The sequence below is a fragment of the Drosophila serrata genome, unplaced genomic scaffold (genome assembly GCF_035046125.1).
Source record: "Drosophila serrata isolate PLE 108 unplaced genomic scaffold, ASM3504612v1 contig_382, whole genome shotgun sequence".
Taxonomy (NCBI): Eukaryota; Metazoa; Arthropoda; class Insecta; order Diptera; family Drosophilidae; genus Drosophila; species Drosophila serrata.
The window spans coordinates 202,335-225,482 of record NW_028257280.1 but is presented as its reverse complement, the minus strand read 5'-3'; the positions used below and the strand labels follow the sequence as shown (position 1 = coordinate 225,482).

The window sequence follows — 23,148 nt, the reverse complement described above, 5'->3', positions numbered from 1 at the left end:
ACATCATGCAGATGCCAATTCGGGCCAATTCCAAACGTTGAAGTATCCAAAGGGGCAAGGGACTGGAACTGGGAGGGAATGAATCTAAGGGATTACTGGAAGTGGAAGAGGCAGTGTGAGGGGCTTGGCTCGCTCTGACGACGGGGCGTCTAAGCTATACGAGTATAAGTGATGACGTCGATGCCAATGCACAGTGGGATGGGACAGCACAGCACCTAATAAGAACAAAACAAAACCACGACACACTGCTTTTGATTTCGGTTAAGTTTTCTGATCTAAAATGTGGTTTTTAATTGTTAGGGTTTTGAGAGCCTACGCTTTCCGATATTATCATTTAACTTTCAAAATATTTTAGATAATTGGGATTGTCATCAAATAATTACAACAAATATTCTTATTCACACAATTCTGATAGTAGATGTCTTGATTATCAAATACTTATTTAACCGTTTAAGACTTCAGCACATATATATTAAATTTACACCTTAAAATAAACTGGCTCACCCACTGTTGCCGCCCCCCGCCTGCGCATTGCTTGCTCCTCCGCCAAGCCCCTGGCCAACCCGCTTGGCACTAAAACCACAAACGCTTTAATGATGCTGTTTTGTTTAGCGCAAATTGTTTGTTTCGCTGTCATAAACTGGTGCGAAAAATGGCCAAGAGAGCGCGAGAGAGCGGTGGCCCACGCACACACTGAGAGAGAAAGAGAGAGAGGAGGTGGCTCCCCTAGTGGAGCTGAGCAGGTTTTCGAGTGTGTGCCGGGAAGCTATCTCTGCGCTGCTTTGGCGCAGGCGCAGTGCCAACCGCGAGCAAGCGGGACGACAGCTGTGCTGTGGGCTCCACTGGAAGCGGAAGAAGAAGCAGCGCTGGCCCCACTAGCCTTCCGTGAGCTCAGAACCCGCCACTCGAGCCATAACGCTCAGCGTGAGAGCCACGCAGCGATTCGCCGACGCCCCCACAACGAGGAGAGGGCACCGAATGTCTGAGAGAGGGAGGCCCGGCCGAGTGGAGCGAACAATTAGACGCCTTTAGCCGCTCCATAATGCTAATGGCGTTGACAGTGCTCATCATCAGGGCAGCGCGGCAACCGCAGACACAGCAGACTCTTCGTTTCCGTAACCATCAATTGCCGCCGTCAATCGCTTATCGAAGCGGTACGGTCACGTCACGCTTGGATCGCCGCGCCGTCGCCACCGCCGCTCCAGTTTATCAATGTCAAGCTGCCGACGGATGCCGACCGCTGGAGCATTACATTGCGGATGCCGATGCCGATGCCGATGCCAATACCAATGCGAAAGCCACTGGCCATCTAGTGATCCAGTTTATCTAGTGACCCAGTCGTCCGCGGAAAGTGCGTGTGTGTTTATCAGCGAGTGACTACTGTACGCGAGCAAAGTTTCAAAGCCCCTAAAAGCCCCAAAATAAATGCCATATCGATCTATGCAGCCCCGGTTTCCCTAACTCTGATCTCTTTGTGACAGATTTGTTGGTAAATCCATCTTATAGCTCAGAAGCTTTTTGTTTAACTAAAAAAAAAATAAGGAATTAATTTCTAAACTAAAAATGTTCAAAATACTCTCGATTTCAGAATGAAATCCAGGGCTAAATAGTATTGAAAATCCATTTACTTACAACCAAATTCGACTTGCAGAGGCTTAAACTTGGGGTAGTTCGAGTTACAAAAGTTGGACTGTTGTTTGTTTATTTTCTTACAAATTAAACCGTCAAACAAATGGTCACCTGCGGCCGTCAAACGTTCAACATGCTGCCCATGGCGCCGACGAGTCCTTTTGTCAGCAGCAGCTCCTCCGTTGCCACCGCTGCTGCTGCTGCCTCCACATCCGTGTCCGTGTCCGTGTCCAGTGCCACCACCTCCGTCAGCAGCAAGCCCAAGCTGGCCTTTAGCATAGATTCGATCGTGGGAGCGGACTCGGTTCGGACTCCGGCCGCTCCGCTGAGGGTCAGCGTGATATCCTCGCCAGCGCCGCGCAGCGAGAGTCCGGCGTCGCCCAGAAATCCGAGCACGCGGTCCCCACGCGGATTCATCTACTGTCGGCGCAGGGATTCCCTGGACAGATCACGAAGCCCGCCCAGGTCACCTGCCAGCCGATCGCCCACGCCAGCGCCTACGCCTCCGAGTGCCGGACCGAAGGCCGCTAGCGCCACGACGCAATCCGCTGGAGATCCTCCGCCAGGAACCCTCATCCGGCCCATGCCGCTGCCGGCGCCAAATCTAGCTTTAATCCAGAACCGCACCTCGCCGAACTCGATGGCAGTGCGGGTGGCGGCCGGACCGCCGCATCCACCACCGCCCCCGTTCCTCGCTGCCCAGTTTCAAATGGCCGCTGCACTGGCTCATCACCACCAGCAGCAACAGCAGCAGCATCCACATCCCTCTGTGCCAACTGGCCCACCACATGGTCCGCCACCACATCTGCCTCCTGGCCAGTTACCAATTGGAATCTTCCCGGGCGGACCGCATCCCGGCCATCCGCCGCCACATGGCCATCATCCCTTCGCGACTGCTCCGCACCTAATCCGGGACAGCTATCCGCTGTACCCGTGGCTCCTCAGCCGGCATGGACGTATCTTTCCACGCTTCCCGGGCAGTAAGTACATCCTGAGAAAACAATTTTATCAATAAAGAATATAATATAATATAATATTACAGACTGGAATAATATAACAAAACCAAACAATATTTAATTAAATATTTGTAGTCTTTAAACACCGTCATTCCGCCTCAGTAACATTAGTATTTAGTAACCTTAACTTAATTAGAGAACTCGATTTTAATAGGTTTCACTATTAATGCATCGCGTAATTATAGTTCTGCTCTTCAAGTCAATTTTCCAGACGTGAGAAATTGTAAACATATGCATATTAGGTACATTTAACAATTAAAATCAATTGATTGAAGCACTTGTAAGTTAATCGAGTGAGCTCAACAATTACATATAATTGATTTATTATTTAAAATGAATATTACACTAGAAAGGAAAATAACTTCAAAATGCCGAAGCTTAAATACCCTTTATACATAAATGGATTTTCTGACGATTTTATCGACAAAGCAAAGTTTAAAAACCTCATAACTTATCCAAAATCGGGTTAATTTTTATTCAGAAAGCTGTTCTATGTTAATTTTTATTAGCTTAACAAAACTGCATTCTCAATTTAAAATTCAAATTTTTGCCAATTTTTGACAACTTTAACCTGTTGATGCTGATCAAGAATATATATGATTTATAGGCTGGAAAATGACTCCTTCACAGACTTACAGGCTTCTGACTAAATTCATAATACCTTGCAAATGTATAAAAAGACAAAAATACCGGTTGTAAAAAGGTAGTAAATTAATTTATGGCAACTTAAGTTAATGAAGTGTAATAAGAACTACAATTATTACAGACTTGCTTTTATTTACCCATGAATTACTGATAATTAACGTGAATAAAAAATTGCACTTTAAAGATTCATAATAGATTGAAAAAGCCAAAATGAAAACAAAAATTCAACTAATTGAATATGTCCATTTAACTTTTTTAAGTCTTCGTAAGAAATACAATAGTATTCATATTAAAACTTATTCTTTGATGAATATGTGCAAGAGCTAAAAATTATAATACTTTTGAATAGGTATAATGAGCTTAATGCTGGCTTGAAACCTGAAATATAAATACCAGTTTTTCGTAAACAATTTTCGCTCTCTCAAACAGGAATTCTTTTAGTCATTATGGCCATTTCAAATGGCCGCTGAAAGAGGCAGAGAAACCACTCCCAAAGCTCATATTCGAACCCCTTTTGCCGCGATCCGATCCGATTCTCCCGCCGCCATTATATGTAGAAGAGAACCTCAATCAAGCAATTATTCAGTTATCGCTGCTGTTGCCGCTCTGGTATATAATTAAAGTTAAATAAGCAAATGGCAAACATTTATTACAAGTTAATTAGACGTGTATCGGCCTCATCATCATCAGCAGCAGAGGGAACAGGCCCGGCGACAGTCGGTCGGGAGAAAGGCAGTCCCATCTGAGCCCAACCAAACCCATTGTGATAACTATTTCCAAACAAATTACATTTTAATTAAATTGTTTAAACAACATTACACACATCGTTAGGTGAAGCAGCGTACCTAAATGGCCAGTCAAGTGTGTGAGTGTGCGTGTATGTGAGTGTGTGTGAGTGTGCGTGAGTGTGCGTTGCGGAGTCGGAATCACCATTAATGGCCAACAGACGGCGCCAGTTGCCGGGCCCATGCGGCGTATGTGTAACGGATACACTGCAACAGCAGCACTTGAAGAAAGACATGACTGTGTGTTCGATACATAATAAAAAATTTGGAATTATACAATTTACAACATTTTTAATTAAACGTATCAAGAGTTTATAGTTCCTATATTCTAATTTTGCATAGAAAAGTAAGCACCCTCTCGAGAAAGCTACAGGAATCGAGACATACTTCTCATTCTTCTGACATTTTAAGAAAAAGTACAGATTTAAATATGGTTTCACTATAATTTTCTCTATCTGTATACACTAAAGAGTGCAACGAGTGAAATGTTAATGCGATTTTAATTGAGGTTTTGGGGCAACCAAGCAAAGAACCCAAGAACGAAGTGAAAAAACGCAGAGATAGAAAATGAAAAGCAACCGCAAAGTGCATCTCAGAAACAATGTCATTTATTACTCTTTAGAACCATTTTTATTTATTTTTTTTTCGTACGCTGCTCTCATAATTACCATTTGAATTTTCATGCCATGTTATTTTCCGCACTCTGCCATGTTTTTTTGTGTAGTTATTTCATGTTGAGTTTTTTAGGCTGTTAAATGAAAATAATTTTCGGCACACTCACACAAGCCGCCGCCTTTCACCTGCTGAAGTGTACATATCCCCGTTACGCCTTAATTATGTTGTATGCTGTTTCATTATTTTCTCCCTTTTTCCCCAATTCCCGCGCGGCTTCTGCGTTTTCTCTCACTTTCTGCCCGTAATTTTCGCTTGATTTATGAACGTGAAATGTCAATGTTTCGCATAACGATTTCATTAATTGTAAATGTTTTCTTCTTTGTTTGTCTTGTAACCCGTGCATGAGTAACGCCAGGTAACTTGGGCTTGGGGATCGCGATCCGGAGACAGATGATGATGCGTCAGTAACTCAATTCAGGCTGCACGTGCTGCTATTATTTTTGGGCGTTTCCCTTCTAATGAAGTTAAAAAAAGGGTTAGAATCCTGGAACATCAATTTTGGATGACCAAAGCGTAATTACAGATTGCAGTTTTGATATAATGCTTTTCCTCAATCATAATTATATCTAACAATATCGAATAAAAGTAAAATTGAATACAAATAGACCCTGTCAAGGGTATTATAATTTCAAGTCATTTCCGACCCTATATATTCTTGATCAGCATCGACAGGCGAATCTTTTTAGCCATTCCCGATAAAAATTTAATTTTTTTAAAAATCTTAAAAATTTTATAAGGGGTTACATCGTTAAAATTGACAAAAATGTGAATTTTCTAAAATTATAATCTGAGTATGCAGATTTATTACCTTTACAAAAACTAACATAGGAATGCTTTCCGAATTAAGATTAATGCTTTTTTGGCTCACTTATGAGTTTTTGAGCATTGATTTGTAGCAAAGTTTGTCGACCCAAAGAATGGTCTTATAATGTTAGTCAGAAGTCAATGAAGGAGTCATTTCCGACCCTATAAATCGTATATATTCTTGATCAGCATCGACAGGCACATCTTTTTAGCCATGCCCAACAAAAATTAAATTTCTTCAAAATTTTCACAATTTTATAAGCGGTTACATCGTTAAAATTGGAAAAAAATTTGAAAAAATATGGATCTTTGTATTTGAGTACGTAGATTTATTAACCTAATAAAAACCAGTTTTTAGTTTTTTAAATTTTGATTTGCCGAACACATTCGCATATAAAAATATGGATAAATATCTACTAAAAGAATGCAAGTATTTGAAGCTTAATTATAATTCCATTGCGAACTGCAATGGAAACTTTGGCAAGCCGAAGTTAGATATTTTTTGTAAGCCTTCCATGACATAATTAACTTTGTTTTTCATAAATTAAACCCCTTTTTTCGCAGTGGTAGACTTTAACTAGATTACATTACATTACCCACCCCAGTTAAAAAAACATACAACCCCTTGAAAATAGAGTCATCTTCTTCGCAAAGCCCATAAAGAAACCCTATTCACATATCCCAACTGCAAATGGCGATTCCCATCGACTGGATGGCCTGTCATGGCGTTTGATTTCAATTATCGATTTCGGGCCAACGTCCTCGCGGAATGCAATAAATTAATGAAAAAATCATGAGAGCATAAGAATTAGACCCTAACTCCATAAAAAAGCAAACAATCACAATTGCGCAGAGCGTTAACACAAACGTAAGTGATAAATAATAAGGGGACAAAAAGATCAGGACAGTCAGTCGGACAAACGAAAACGAAACGAATGCTACTATCGCGTTGATCCATCAGGGGCTAAAAAACATAAAAATAAAGTACATATATAAAAATGACAGCTGACAAGGGTGTGAGCAGGAGTTGCGAGCAGCAACAGACACGGCCGGCAGCCCAGAGCGGACACATCAATTAATTGTCAATTGCGCGTATTTTCGCACGGCGGTTTCCTTTGTGTCCGCACCTAAAAAACAGCACACACTTCATTGAAAGATGCTGCCGGAGCTAAAGGAAAAAAATAATTAAGTGACCATTGTGAGAGCGGCGGCATTATCAATTATGGAGATACACGAAAAGAAAATAGGAATTCTGCCAGGCCACCTCGGTAGTTCTGGCATTAAAATATATTGCATCCCTTCGTTTTTGGATACTGAAGATAAATAATAGATCATGAAACTCTATATCAATCAGCGCATCAGTCATGAATTCCACACACTTTCACACATTCATTTTCTATTTAGATCCATACAAAATTTCCCGCTGTGTACGGAAGACACCAATATAGTGGCACTTCTAAGGCGCTGGGCAGTCGTGTATCTTGTAGCTACATTGTTAGCTGTCAAATGTAACAAATGTCAAGCGATTCGTAAAAAAGAAACAGAAACTAGAGCACTCTTCGGGCTGCAGTGGCTCGCTTCCTCCGGCAATCGTTTGTCAAGTTTATACATAGCAAAACCCAGGCACGCACAACGGAGCCAGGCCGCAGCATCCAGCATCCAGAATCCAGCATCCAGCAGTCAGGCAGTCGCATCTGTCAGATACTCAGGCCCATCGGCCATCAATGGCTCGAGGATGCATTTATGAAGTGTCGAACTGACAAGTTCTGGTGTCCCTCCGGCTGGGTCCTTTGTTCTGCGCTAACAAGATACAATGCACGAGTTGCAAGATACAAGATACATTCCGGCCTTGTGTCTAATAGATTCGCGCCCTTTCCCTTCTGTTCATTAGCTGTTTATTTTCCCAGGGGCTTAGCCACTGTTTTGTGTGCTGTACGGACTCGGGACTTCCTGCCTCCAAATTCGATCCTGCTACGTCAATATTTATTTAGTAATTGGCACACCTTGTAGCTAAATGATATCACAACAAGTCTGGTTAGGCGAAGAACACTGAGCTGGGGATCAGGTTTCGCACTGAATTAAAGGTGTCTTGTAAAAACAAAACTTACAGAGCAACGATTGGATATGGATTGTATTTCTATTGACAAAAAGTCATATCGGGTACAAGAAATTCATAAATTTGAAATACAGCAAGGTTTTCTTAGGAGGAGATTTCGATAATGAAGAATAAAATGAAAAATTCAATATTCCAAGCTGATCCTGTAATAATATTGTTTCCTTAATAATAATAAGGAATTTAGAATAAAATTGAATTTATAAGGAATAGTAAATTCTGCACAAAATGTAATAAATTGGTAGATTAGCACTTGCCAAATATATAAAATCATAACGATAATATAAGAAGCCCTCAATTCTCTTAAAATCCAAAGAAGTTTCTCTTCTCCTCCTGCAGAAATCTCGGCTGCATCGCGCACAGTAGCTTCTGCCCCATATCAATATTCAAATTGTGGCTCAATTCAAAATTTGTTAACTTGCACAGCAGAAGCTGAAGCTTGGAGTTGGCCGAGAGCAAGCTGGGGGAACTGGAGGGAGCTGGCCTCCCCAGAAATCGTGATAAACGTCAAAATATCACGTTGTGCCGCTGAAATGGAGAGGAGAACAATGGCCAGCTCCTGCTGCTCCTCCCAGAGAGGCGTCGTTGGCGGCTTTTAGGCGCGCTAAAGTGTTCGGCTTGGCGTCCAGGGAAAAAAGGAGGGCCAGCTGAGCTGAGCCAAGAGCTGAGCTGAGCTCCAAGCTGGCCAATTGTTTTGGCCTTATCAGCGATTCCGATTCCGATTCCGGGACATGGTCCGGACACAGCGCCGACAGCGGCACGAACCAGAAGCCTTTTGTGTTCGCTCCGGTGGCCCATGTCTGGAAATTTGTTTATTGTTTTGTAATGAGAGTGTTGTGCAACATGTGGAGGTGAGGTGTGTGCGGCTGGGGCAAGGAGGGCCAAGTGTGCCGTGCGGCATCCTTTGTCCAGCGGCATTCGCGGAATTCATAATCAGCAATTTGAGACGCAACGTCATCTAATTGGCAGTGAGAGAGGGCATCGGTACCCTGGCTCTAAAGCTCCACAGAACACAGAAGAGCCCTTTAAGATTTTATATAATATACTACAATTATTTATTAAACAAATCCTTCCTTCCTCTAATACATTCGATCTCTTGCAGATTTCCTGTTCCAACCATTTCGCAAACCAAAACGCGTTCGCACCGCCTTCTCCCCGACGCAGTTGCTCAAGCTGGAGCATGCCTTTGAGGGCAACCACTACGTGGTGGGAGCTGAGCGCAAGCAGTTGGCCCAAGGACTCAGTCTGACCGAGACGCAGGTGAGTTGTGGGGAAGAAATCATGCAAAAGTAGTGATGTGAAGTTTTAAGAACTAATTAATAATGAAATATAGCACAGAAATTTGACACAATATTAGCAAAACTTAAATTTTAAACTTAATTTGAACAGAATTTGTGCTATAGTTAATTTACTCTTTGGTTCCACCACAAAAACTATATCCTTATATGTTTTTAAATGTACGCTCCTCAGAATGGGGGGCCACTGGCCCAGGCTCTTGCTGTTGCTCTCTGAATGCGCATTAAATTCAATAAGCAACCCCTTGGCCACCGTTGGCCCGTTCAAACCCTTTGCCGTGCCCGGGGTTAGGGTTAAGTGATTGCATGTCGTCTGGTCGTTAGCCCAAGAACTGCCGGAGTTACTGAGTTATTAGAGCCGCGAGGGGCGGCACTGGATGTTAAGGGATGGGACGGGAAAAGCACTTGACTCCGGAGCACCCCCGGGGGCATAGCTGGGAGGCAGGCCGTAAATAGAATTAAAAGACTCGTTAAACTTATTTACGACCTGCCGAAAAAAGAAAAACAAAGGCTAGGCGGAAGGGTTAGAGACCAGAGACTACCCCAAACTTGATGGTTCCTTGATTGTGCACTTCGGGAAATACATATATTGATACTAAATGGGGGCTCTTATCGAAGGAACCTCATTAGAAATCAAATATTAAAGTGGTCTATACATTTTTTAAAAACTATAATTTGTTTCTTTTAAATCCATTTTGGTAGGTCAAGGTTTGGTTCCAAAACCGCCGGACCAAGCACAAGCGGATGCAGCAGGAGGGCGATGGAAGCGACACCAAGAGCAATAAGGGCAGCTCCTCGGGGGGCGGAGGCGCAGGCGATGGCGAGGATGACGGCAAGCACGATGGCTCTGGGTCGCCGCACAGCTACGAGGACGCCGAAGATCCGGAGGAGGACGACGATATCGAGGAGGACGACGACGAGGACGAAGTGATCGACATGGACGACTATGGAAGCGAAATTGATGCGGAGGAGCATCAGCGACTTCGGGAACAATTCCAGCAGCAGCTGGCCCAGCACCAGCAGCAGTTCCTCCAGCACGGCGGCGGGGGTGCCGCGTCCCCTGTCGCCCTCAGTCCACAGCAGCAGCTGATGCAGCAACAGCATCAACAGCAACACTTCCTGCAGCAGCAGCAGCACCTCTACCTAAGGGAGCTGGAACGTGAGCGGGAAAGGGATCGGGATCGGGATCGGGATCGGGATCGGGACCGCGACAGGGACCGTGAGCGCGAGCGGGAAAAGCAGTAACTGATTAAGTTTGCCAAGCTTCCAACGTCGCTATTTTGTGTTCCTTGAATATCTTGTAAATTATTTGTCAACTGTATAGATTAATTTATATATTGTTTGTAATTTAAAGCATAAATAATAAAAGAATGACAAGAAATGAAGGAAGGTGTCTGGTTTATAGGGAAGGGAACCCAAGGGAGCTCTCTCTTCATAGCACCTAGCGTCCTGGATACAGCAGGACATACCCCATATATCCACACATATGACATCTATTTATCGGCAACTCGTTGGCATTGCATGATAAACTCATTACGTGTCCACAATAAATATCGATCAGCCGTCAAACCTTAACCGGCAATCACTCCTTGGCGGCACAGAAGGGCTTCAAAATAGTACTGCTAACAAGGCTTTTCCCTTATTGAGTTGTTGATGGAACTACTCCTTCGCCGTCTCCCCAAAATTGCAATCAATAATTACGAATTTCGGTCTCATAAGGCGGCCAGAAATAAATGTCAGCAGCAGCTGCTAACGGCGAGCTAAAAATGCCAAAATTGATTGCATCGACTCCGAAATTGATATTCGAAATGCAAACGATGGCCCATAAAGTATGTTTGCTGTACAGATATGTCCCGGGGCTTGTATATACTTAGTACATAGTATGCATGTGGAGCAACCGGAGCTAATGGCCCGGCAATTTGAGGTTCATTTAAAGCGAAACGGCGGACTAAACTAAAAATTAAACTGACAAAACGGGATGAGAGATCTGGCCGAAAAAAATAACAATAAATACGAGGCCGCGGAAAAAATGCCACAAACTCGTAAATATATATTTTTTAGAATTCTTTTTAACTGGGCTCGGTTTTGGTTTTCGGTTTCCGAGGCCCAGCAAAAAAGTTCAAGGTAATTGCCGTTGTCAAAGCAGCAAAGCAACGAAAAGTGGGCGGGCCCCGTGAAAACTTGGCCAACAATTTATGGGCCACTTGACTACAAGCAAAGGGTGTTGAGGTTGCACGCGAGCAATCACCAGAACCAGAACCAGAACCCGAACCATATCGAGGTGTATATAGTGTATGTATCACGGGGGTGAATGGAAATTTCGTATTTTGCATAAACGATGTGAGAATTACTTAATTGCAGCTGGAAAAGGGGCCCCTGCCCACACGTGCAATTATATATATCAGTCGGTCTTCAGCGTTTCCTTCATGGGCGGCAAATTTATGTGTCTCTATAGGCGCGACCCACAAAATGAAGTTGTCTAGCCGCGACACCTGCTCAGGATTCAGATTTAGCCGAGTCTCGGTGGCCATTCGAGGGTGGCATCTTGAGGAGGAGGATTCGGTGCCGGTGTCCCCCCTTTGTTTGTTGCTCTGATAGCGAACCTTTTTACAAATATTTTCATTGGACAGCAGCTCAGGAGAGGAATTCGGTCAACATGTTGCTGGTTATGTCAGTCAACAGGAAAAAAGCCAAGTGAAAAGTATGTAAGTACATAATTAATAACGCACTTCCTTAGGTTTAATCATATTGCATTTTAACGCTGGTAAATTACTCGAAGGAATAGGTATTAAAATAAAGAAAACAATAGACTTTACCTTTTAAAAGTCGTAAAACTTAACCATAATTCAATTCTCCGCAATTGGCGTTATGTCCTATTTATCCTGTCAAATAATTATTAATAAATAATATAATAAAAAATATTTAATGTTAATATTAGCTTTCGAACCCTTTCTGCGGCACTAAGAAGTGCATTGTTAAATCGACTTTCCACCTGGATTTTCCTCGGGGGCTTTCCGCTGGCAAACCCTTTCTTTCCTTAGTTTGATTTTGGCGTGTCTGCCGGCCGCGATGATTGCGATGACTATGACGAAGGCAAGACGGTGGCGATGGCTTGGCGATGACTTTGAAAACAAAGCGAAAGGGAAATGGCTTTCAGGCAAGGCACTTGGAGCATATTAAGGGCGTCATTAGTTCCCCAGGCACTGCAAATTTGACAGGTGAAGGGTAGGGGCAAGGGGCGGCAGGGTGGCAGGGCGTCTGACGGCCTGACACTACTGCAGTGCAGCAGCAGCTGCAACACCACAATGGCACAGCAGCAACATTAACCCATTGATGTGCCATTTATAAAAGAACTACAATTTCTTATATTTTTCCAAGGCAATAACAAATAAATTAAATTAAAGTAAATACTACTTTTTATATATTTTATTATAAAGCCTTTCCCCTCTATGTTTCGTATATCTTCCAGATGTTTTAATTTTTGTGAACTATATTAGAACTACAATTGAAAAGAAGAAGTAAAAGTGAAGTGAAGTAAAGTGAAAATATAAAAATGAATACTGTATTGAATTTTTCTGGACCATACATTAGAGGGTTAAGAGGGAAACGAACGTGCTGGCATCGTCGTAGGCGTCGCGCATTGACGATGTTGTGTCAGGCAGGGCTTTGGGCTGTTCAGCTATTTAGCGGCAATTTGTATGGGAAAAAGTTTGCCAAATGTAAACGGAATTGCAGTTTAAAACTCATTTGGCGCACATCGTGGGCGGTCGATGGAGACGCGGTATCAGACAGCAATGGCAATAACGGCAGCAGTACTTGGAACAGCACTTAAAATTCTACGTTTAATAATTGCAAAGTGTTGGACCCCAGTCGCCTTCGTTTCCAGGTCGTAAATCAGCGATTTCTCAGCTCTCAGCTCTAAGCTCAGTCTCGGCTGTGGCGCCTCTTGTTCGTTGGCCCATAAAATTAATTGAAAGACTGGGCCAAAAGCGAGAAGTACCAAATGCCCAATGGCACATAACAAATAGCAAATAGCAAATACCAAATACCAAATACCAAATAGCAATCGAAGCTCAAGAGTTGCCCGAGAGGCTCTGGCGTCAATTGGCAAATTGGTTCCTTGTCAGCCAGCAGGAAAACTTAATTTTCTCGCCGCCATAAATAACACGCTGATCGACTCCGGAGCCAAAGGATCAGGAGCAGTGATCCCATCCCATCTCCCGACGGGATGAAGTCCCTCCTCTGGCAGGTGGGCATGGGTGCTGTCCGCCACGATGCCAATTGCAATTTCTCAGGCATCGGACCACGTTTTTTAATGCCTTTTTAATTGGAAATGCACACCAGCAGCACGCTGATGACGACACCCCGAACTGCTGCCAGTTTTGCCATTACGTAATTGCAATTTAATGATCGGCCCGGCGAAAAAGTAAACAAATACTTTTGTATAAACATTAATTAAGTGGCGAGTACCCTAAGGCAGTTGAGAGAACTCAATCCAAGGAAAAGTACTTTGAAACTAAATTTATTCAAAGCTGATATTATTCTTGGCTGACATTTTTTATAGTAATTAGAACCTTAAGTTCCGCTATTTAAGAATGAAAAAATACTAAATAATATATATTTTTCACCAAGCTAATATTAGAAGATGAAAAGATGCTTAAGCCAAAAGCAGAGTATTAAATATTCGCCCCAGAAATTTGGACAAGCCGTACCCATTGTCGATGTTAATTAAACACTTTAATAATTGCCATTTTAGTAAAATTGCAAATGCTGTGTATGTCGAGAGGGAGCCGTTGTAAAGTGTAGGAAGTATAAACAATACGGTCTTTGACAGATTGCCACACAAATGATTTGTTAATTTTGTATAATTGTGCATTTCTCGAAGTGGAAAATTTATGTGTGGCTGCCCTCGTGAGAATTAACATTAATTAGCCACGAATATTTATTTATTTTTGTGAGCACGCCAACGTCAACGAATTCAATTTGATGCATTTCCTCTGGTTCTTCGGTTCTTCGGTTTTGGAGGGAATATTCCCTCATTTTGTGGAAATTAATGAGCGCCCATTTGGCGCGCTCCTCAGACACGCCCACTCGGTGCACGCGAGCTTATTTCTCCGGTTTTTATTTAGAAACCAACTTAGTTATATTTATAAATTAATAGCCGGAGATAAATGGCAAGCGATTTGTATTAAAATACGCTTTCGGGGACCCAATCGGGCGCCGTTCGCTCTTCTTTCAGGGAGGCCCCTTACTTTTGGAGAAGAGGTTACGAAGCTGCCTTTTGTAGGTGTGTTAGCCATGAATCTCTGGGTCGTTTCCATTCCAATAACCCCTGTTCCAGAGGGTGTGGCAATTGGAGCAGGCTTCGCTTGATGAATTGACGGAGAAATCTTAAATCGGTCGACTCTGGACACTGAAATGATAATGAGTTTTGATGAGTGACTCACCATTCAGATCCTTAGAAGATAGGGTTATATGTGAAGCAATAAATTCTATAGTAAATATAGCTTTACTTGCTTATTTATGTCTTGTAATTAGACATCCACTTGCAGTCCTCCCCCTTACACGCATCTTCTGGCTTTTCTATCTCCCCTTCACCAATTCCTGCCAGAGGGTTCACCTGCCCAATTAACTAATTAACCTTCGACCCCATCCAGACCCGCCCTCCGAACAAAATCAATAAGTGCATGTGGGCGCTAGACACGCCCCCGAACATGAGTGAGGCTCAATTTAAAAGCCATTTTGCTTTGTCGCCGCCGACAAATTGCCGACATTTGCTATTAAATCCCATTCGAGGCCCCTTCCGTAAGGCGCTCTGAATGCTTAAAGTTTTGTGGCACAGTCAATAAATCCGGCGCCAACTACTCGCGTCAGCCAACTACTTTAAAATAATTAATGGGTGCGGCCCAGGCAGCAACGACCGGAGTTAGCCAAGTTTCACCGCTGACAATTGGCTAAATTATGGGGTCGCAATTGTTGGAACTCGGGCCTAGGATAGCTGACACCTGTGCCCCTACCACGCCATCGATGGATGCCAGTGAATGCCGAATCAGAGTCGCACAACAGCTGCCACATTGAGGCACTTAATTAACACACTTCTCGCTGCACTCGCTGCTCATTAGGGGAATCTAGCAAATTGCCAAATGAATTGGGGATTAGGCTGCCGAGGTAGCACCTTTTGCAGGCTGCAAGGTGCCGTGGTATCCATAACCTGGGGAGTAATTCTATGGGATATATCTATAGCTAAGCTTTGTGACAGATTAAAGAACAAAAATATGCATACTTCGACTAGATACGGGTTACTACTTTAACACTTGCTGCAATATCTAGAAACCTAAATTCCTTCTGCTAGATAGCAGGAATCCCGGCGCTGTGGTAAATTACGCCGCTGTGCAAATGATGAGTGCGCCTCTAAGCAAGAGCCGTGCAAATAAACTTAAGTTAATTAACTTCTGGTTACATTAATTTATGGAGCTTGATTAATTGCCCCGAAAACGAACTGCCTGCCATGCTGGCCCCGAAGTCGGGCCCCGAATGGAGCCCCAGAGACGGTGGTGATCGGGATCGGGCCAACTGGATGTGCGATGTGCGATGTGCGATGGCCAATGGTCGATGGTCAGTGGACTGTGGACAGCGGACAGTGGACAGTGGACGATGGCTGGCACGTCACCCGGCGGCCTGTCAGCGTTGCCTGCTACCGGGAGGCAAGAGTCGAGACGTCGACGTCTCGGCTGCCACAACTCAAGCTGATTGGTGCACTGAAAAAAATTAATAAAAAAACATATAAATTTAGAACTATAAACAAATTCACTTTTTAAACATGTACAAAATTTAACCTTAAATTGCCTTTAAACAATTAATTTAATAATTCCTAAAGAGGAATCAAATGCTAGTCGCTCTATTTTTGAGTTAATTTGCTCTAAAAAACTACCTTGAGGAAAGCCAAAGATTGTAATTTACAGATACTGTGATCGATCATAACTCAACCAAAAATGCATTAATTTCAATTCGAAAAGCGGTCCTATCTTAGTTTTTATTACGTTATTAAATCTGCATACTCAAATTAATATTTTAAAAGATCCAAATTTTTTCCAATTTTTGACAATTTTAACGATGTAAATTATTGTCGGAAAATGGCTAAAAAGATTCTCCTGTTGATGCTGATCAAGAATATATATAATTTCTAGGGTCGGAAATGACTCTTTCACAGACTTTAGAGCTTCTGACTAACATTATAATACCATTTTTGGTTCGATAATTATCTATATTTTTATGACAATTTTTTTTGGTACAGATCATGGTTTAAAGCCATAACTGAGCCAAAAATGCATTAATTTCAGTTCGGAAAGCTGTCCAATGTTAGTTTTTGTTATGTTAAAAAATCTGCATATTCAATTTGAAGTTTAATAAAATGCAATTTTTTGCCAATTTTTTACAATTTTAACGATGTAACCCCTTATAAAATTTTCAAAATTTTGAAAAAATTAAATTTTTGTCAGACATTGCAAAAAAGATTCCCCTATTGACGCTGAGCAAGAATATATATGATTTATGGGGTCGGAAATGACTCCTTCACAGACTTTCCAGCTTCTGACTAAAATTATATTTATATATTATACTGGGTGTGATTGGTTTTTGAATTTGATTTATTAGGACTCGTATATTTTTAAATACTTTTCGAAATTAATTACACAGCGAAAAGTAGATTTGATTAACTTTTTCTACCTATAAAATTTGTGTTCAGTGCATGCGATTCGCTTCGCTGAAGCAATTTCGCACGCAGTTCCATTTTGGTGATCGGGTGAAGGGTGGCGATCTCCAGGAGAAGGGGTGCGGGATGAGGCGAGGGGGACATGGGGCACAGCTGCATCAACAACCAGTTGGAAACGCCATTGGTCATTTGCAGCAGGAACAGAAACGCAACAACAGCAGCAGCAGCAGCAGCAGCGCCGGCCATTAAAATGACATAGAGCCACAAGACGAGGCACGAAGTTCCAGCTAGGAGTCAGTTGGACTGCGTCTGGAACTAACACGGAGCTGGGGACTGGACGGAGAAGTCGTGGCCACAATTCTTTACCCAAACACATAGCTCTCGGGGCCAGCATGTGTAAATGCCCGCCAATGACTCCCGACTCCCGGGACTCTGGAACCGGGACCGAGCAACAATTAAATTCAAATTAACCCAAACACTGATGCAGATGAAATGGAAGCAAGCTCCTAGCCGAGAGCTAGCCAAATGGATTCATTTTCCAGCCACAAGCTACGAGCAGCTGCCCCATTGGGGAAGTCATCAATAACTGATCCAAATTAAGCTTAATCCTCACCCTAAGTGATTATGGGGAGTGCACAGCGAAATGGATTTATCAAAAAAAATAAAACAAATTCAATTTTGGACAAATTAACCTTTTGTTTAAAATGTATAAAGTTATATGTGAGATCAACGGTACAAAAGTCTGTTTATTTCTTTCTGTTCAATCTCTATCCAGTCAAGGCCAAAATAGCCGGCTTTAGGGCAATATCCCCGAGGCATCCGCTCTGCAAATGAGTTTATCTGCGGACGACGATTCCAGCAAAAATTCTGCTTTCGCATTAGCCTTTTAACTGCCTGCAAATTTATGTCTCAGCTTAAGAAAACACTAAATGAGTGCCATGCATTTTTTTAATCGCACGCAGCAGCAGCGAGGCAACACAACAACTAATTAGACATGTTAAGGAACTTGTTCGGGCTCTGGGCTGATTTTTTGTGATTTTCTTATTCCCTGATCTTGGCCCTGTTGTTTGTTGGCGGGCATTAAAATGGTAACAGGCCACAAAGTCAGCCAGCACAACACACATTTAAAAATGCTCAAGTTAATTAATTGCTCAGCAAAATGCCGGATAAGGGACGAACCAAGTTCCTTGATCAAGCACTCAAGAAAAAAATGTAAAGATGTATTGAGAATTTCACAAAAAATACAAATCTATCTTAACTAGTTAGTAACAAAATTTAATTTTAATCTAAAAAATGCGTAAGATTTCTCTACTTTATCCACCAGATTTCGAATTTAATTTTTACGTACATACTATACATTTATATTGAACTTTTTATTTTTCCCAGTGTGGGTTAAGTGTGACTAAAACCAATGACTTGATATTTGCCGCACGATAGGAGCAGGATGCCGTCGAAGGTTGGGTCTGGGAATGAGGATCGTCCCTCGTTGGTTTCGCTTTTCATTAAACAAATATCCAAACACTTTTGCCGCTGATCCGGCGACACAGATTGCGAGCCCGCTTGGAGTTCGCGTCCCTGGGACTGAGTTGGAGTCCGAGTCCATTTTCCATTTCAATTCCGAGACCGGCTGGCGACAAAAGGTCTACCAAAGTGTTGCCAACTTGTTAATGAAGTTGAGTCCCCCTTGTTATTTTCTGCCTCTTGTTCCTGCGCGTGCTGGAAGACGACTCTTTAATCGAACCGGTCAAGAGACTTGACACCAAATTATTTCTGAATAAACTTTAAGAATTTTGGAGGGTCATAATACCATCTAATTTTGTCGTTTTTTGAGATGAGAAAACTATAAGATTTGCATGGTATTATAATTTTTATCAACCGCAAACTACGGGGGTATACAAACTTTAGTTTCCCAAAGTTACTTTATTTGCTTCTTTTAATTAAAATTAAGTACAAAGTTCTCAAAGATTATATTCAAACCTATTCTCGAATAAATTAATGAAAACTCCAATATTTGCATGTTTTGTTATTTTTCCCTTCAATTTATTCAATCAACTGAAGAATCCTCGCTTTTTGCCTGGTTCTCAGCCTCAAGCCAGCTCATCTTTCAGCATCGCCTCCCGCATTAGCCAGCTTCATTAAGGCTAACACGCCCCCGACATGGAGAGAACGATCAATGAGCAATGATTAATCGACGACTCGAATGCATAAACATTCGACGGCACACAACACAATCAAATTAAGCCAACCAATAAATGTGAGCCAATTATTAAAACCTAATTTTGATGGTAGACACCGGAGTCTGATGCCCGATTTCACAGCTCCTCCGCCCTCGCCCTTGCCCTTGTTGCCCCGCCCCCCAGGTCTCGAACAGATCTCATCATCGAGTCGGGGCCATCAGTGGCGGCGGCTAATGAGCCGACATGCACTTGGCCAACCGACCAGCCGGCCGGCCAGCAACTAATCAAGCTGTTCAAGCTGCCAACTTTGATGCATTTCCCAAATTGAGGCCCCCGCGGGATTGATGGCCACGGGCATTCCGAGTGCCTCTCTGACATATGCAAAACATTTTGTTTGTACACATTTCCAGCCTGACACCGGATCGGTTGGCGGGGATCTGGACGGACGCCGCAACACCGATTCCCAGTGCCTACAAATAAATGAGCTGAAAATGCAGACAAATCACGGGCGCACAAGGTGAAAAGCTGCCAGCTCAACCCGAGACGAGATGGGAAGAGTAACGTAGGTAAAATGAGTATATACGAATATGGATTGATCTATAATTGATCTGATTGATGTGGACTTTGATATTCCGCCAAGTGTAAAAGAGTAGTAACCGAACCTCGGACTCCTCCTCCTTGGTAATAATAAAAGCTAAAACAAATCTATTTCAATTTATGTAGCTGCGCCAAATTAACCGCAGGCATTCTGTCTCGGCACCGGCAGTTTTCTCTTTTTGAAGAATCTAATCAGCTCGCAGTTTGAAGTCTTTCTTGTTTGCTTTGTTTCTGCCTTTGATGAGTATTGATGAGTTTTAATAAATTGCTGATGAATTGCCCCGAAACAAGCCCCAAGACCCAGACCCAGACGCGAGACCCTAGACCCAAGACCCAAGACCTGAGACCTGAGAGCTCCCAAAACACAAACCCAAGCCGGGAAAACAGAATCAACGCCTTGGATAAGTAACAGAGAGCCAAAAATGCATCAACAGCAGAGTGCGCTGCAGATGAGCATTTGAGTGATGCGTTTTTGAAAGTGGCGTCGAATTTCTCAACCGTGAAGCGCCATGCGGAGCAGCAGTAATTGAGATGCTGCTCCATCTCCTCCCGAATGCTACATATTCGTGTGTATGGAGTTGTGGAGAGCGCGGTGTATCCATTTAATTGCCGCCATTATTAAACCCATTTATCGTGTTTTCGTTTCAAAGTGTTTCCATGAGTGTCCATGAGGATCCGGAATGGGCCTGGCATCGGCTCACTTAGGCTCGAGATCGGGATCGGGATGGGGATCGGGATCGGGATCGGGAGATGCTGATGGAGAGTTGCAATTAGCCTGAGCAGCTGCCCATGATGCTGCTGTTTTACAAGGAAATTGAGTTGTTTTGACTAATTAATAAAATTACATTTTGATAGAGAATGAGCCAAACGAAAGACTGAGGAAACAAACTTGCTGGCACACACTTACATATCCACTCCCTGGATGAAAACCTGAACAGTTTCCACATTGTCCACTGGCCAGCTAAACATATTTAGCAATCCGCCGCCGACTTGTTGTCACACTTTCGAGTTCATCAGTGTCACAGCGACCACCATCGTAATGACCGTAATGATCATGATGGTGATGATAATGGCGTGATGATGACAGCCGGGCAACCGGAATCGGAATCGGAATGTTTCCCTGTTTTCACCATAAGTCACATAAAGTCGTATAATTAACATAATCATAATCAACAAAGTATAAACATTAAATTGAGGCTAATTACTTTATAACCGACACTCAACTCAGCTGCGAAACATCTGAGGCAGCGTAGTTGTATGCTGAATTACCCCTGAAAAAAGCAGAAACAAGCATGTTCACTTGTGGCAAACTCGTTTCAATTACGAAGAATCACAGCCTGGCAGATTACACAGCAACAAGAGTTCCCGAAAAATACTTAACCGGATTGAGCAAAAAAGACAAACAAGAGCGACTCGGTGACAGTTTCACACATGCCAATGAAATTTAAATTTAATTTTCTTCTAAATGGAGGCTATGATCACGTATCTGAGGTCTGCAATTACAACGGCAATGATTGAATAAATTACACTGCAAAATATTTTATTACGCAGGGCTCTCTCACATATTCTCTGGCCATTGAAAAGGCCAGTGGTTTTCCCGCAGTGCATCCAGGCAGTAGCTAAACTAGTGCTGCCAGCCGGGTAAGCGAATGAAATTTGAGCCAGATTTAAAGCCAGATTTAACTCAAAAGCCCGCTTCGGATTTTTATGACAAGCACATGGATTCGTGTGTGCAATTGTATGTAAGTGCGCCATATAATTTACAGATAATTTTTATAATTACAGGTTATTTTCAGTTAACATGTTTCCAGTCCCACTGCCTGGTGGCTTCGCTTAACTGGCCGCCAGTGAGAATCGTTGTTGCCGCCGCGGCGATTGCATATAAAGCCGGGGCAATTAGTTCGGTAATTTCCATGCCTCAAATAAACTCTGTGCAATAATAATTAAGTTGTTTTATGCGATTTAATTCCATCTATTTTCACTAATTAGTTGGCTTAGGATTAGTTGAACGCGGCGAAAAGCGAAATCGAAAGACTTAGGAAACGAACTTGGGGCAGAGTGAAGTATGTAACTCTTATCGGTCGGCATGCTAGATACAATTGTTAATATGTATAACATATATATAATTGCTGTTAGTGTGAATTGCATAGTACTGACACTTTTTTGGGAAATCTGGGAAATGAAGACCAACATTACATCAGTCGCTAGAATGTTAGGTACCGTTTGTCGGAAACAATATAAATATGGGTTTATGCGATCAGGAAAGAGAGATTAGGAGGTCATTAAAGATCTGACGGCTTCTTAGAACGAGAGAACCCTAGCTTGCAACTTAATAAGAGAAAATTACCAAGTACCTACATATCTCCGTGCCCCCCTCTGCCATAGCTTTGTCGCCAATTGTGCGTTATGGCCGAAACTAAAAAACTTTAACTATAAATACTGTATCTCTTGGCCGTTGGTCATAAATAAATTTGCCAGTTGCCTTGTTCGCCAGAAAGCAGAAAACAATCTATGGGTAGAACTCCCGGACAGGACAGGGCAGGAGACAGGAAAGAGTTTTGTGGGCTTGGATTGCGATAAAAATCGCTGGCAATTTGTTAAATTTAACGATTTCGAACCGGCCAACCGCCGGCTAACGAAAACTGTGCCGAAACTTGGTCACTCGCCCCAACCCGAACCGAAGGCAGTCGGCCAGCCCTGCCTCTCCCCAGACTTCGACTGTTTTATGACCAAATAAATAATTAAAATGATGCGTAGTGTTAAGTGCCGCCACGTCGCAGAGAGTTCCGAAACTGCCGGCGGAGAATCGCGCCATCGCCATCGCCATATCCATTTATGCCCATCCAAGCCACACGCAGTCCGTGTCCAGGCCCAGAGAGCATTTCTTTTGAAAATCTGTCATAAATTTATCGCTTTCGCGACCGGGTTCACTAAACCCCCGAACTTGGGCACGTACTTTGTCGCCGTTCGAGCTTAATTGCTTGTTATGTGGCACACATTTTCGCCGCAAATTGGCCGCCAGATATGCGACCATATTGGACGTGACCCTCGGATCACGGACCACACAGCGTTGGAGGGTTCTAGCTGCCAAAAACAAAAATGTCACTATGATCCCCGAGTCTTACCTTAATTTGCCCTACCAGCGGACGAAAATAAGGGAATTTTAATACTCTGGAAATCATGAACATCTTATATTTTCCCTTTACACATTTTATATATACTAATAAGCTAACATATTGCAACCAAGACAGAAATTGTTTGTCAGTAAAATATTATTAAACAGTTCTTGAAATATGGCATTTAAAACTTCGAGATCATTTCCTAAACCACACAAGGCAAAAGACATACATTTCATGCACCATTTTACACATTTGTTTTCTACAGGAGCCTTTAGGGAATTTTAGAAACAACAAACGGATACTTGACTTTCATTACGGACAGAGTTGGTTTCAGAACGAGAGATTAAATCGGTTTAATTTTGATTTTCAGTGGGGTAATATGCTTTATAAGTAATGAGGGCTCAACTTGTTACTTGTCGCAGCTACTTGTATTTGGAGATTTTAATCGGTTTGTTTTTTATGGTCGAATCTCCATAAAAAAAAGCGAAATAAAGATATCCGATGTTAATCTAAACTGATCTCGAAAGGTAGTAATTAAAACCAAAATGGAAAAAGGGAAAATGAGAAAAGGAAAATGGAAAA

The 23,148-nt window shown here is 42.6% G+C and overlaps 1 protein-coding gene and 1 long non-coding RNA gene across 3 annotated transcripts; both read left to right on the top strand.

Moving 5' to 3' along the window:
• Positions 1-831: 831 nt before the first annotated feature.
• E5 (empty spiracles homeobox protein E5) lies at positions 832-10,347 on the top strand. The gene is made up of 3 exons (XM_020955647.2): positions 832-2,609; positions 8,770-8,927; positions 9,665-10,347. Exons 1-3 carry the CDS (start codon positions 1,733-1,735, stop codon positions 10,205-10,207), a joined length of 1,578 nt encoding a protein of 525 aa, XP_020811306.2. The 5' UTR covers positions 832-1,732; the 3' UTR covers positions 10,208-10,347.
• Positions 10,348-10,565: 218 nt separating this feature from the next.
• On the top strand, positions 10,566-18,363 carry LOC110186822 (uncharacterized). 2 transcript variants are annotated; one of them, XR_015273246.1, is made up of 3 exons: positions 10,904-11,254; positions 11,324-11,667; positions 18,060-18,363. It is a non-coding gene; the product is annotated as an uncharacterized LOC110186822 (long non-coding RNA). The 2 variants fall into 2 exon arrangements; XR_002319851.2 differs by lacking the exon at positions 18,060-18,363 and having other exon boundaries at positions 10,566-11,254; positions 11,324-11,801.
• Positions 18,364-23,148: the final 4,785 nt, after the last annotated feature.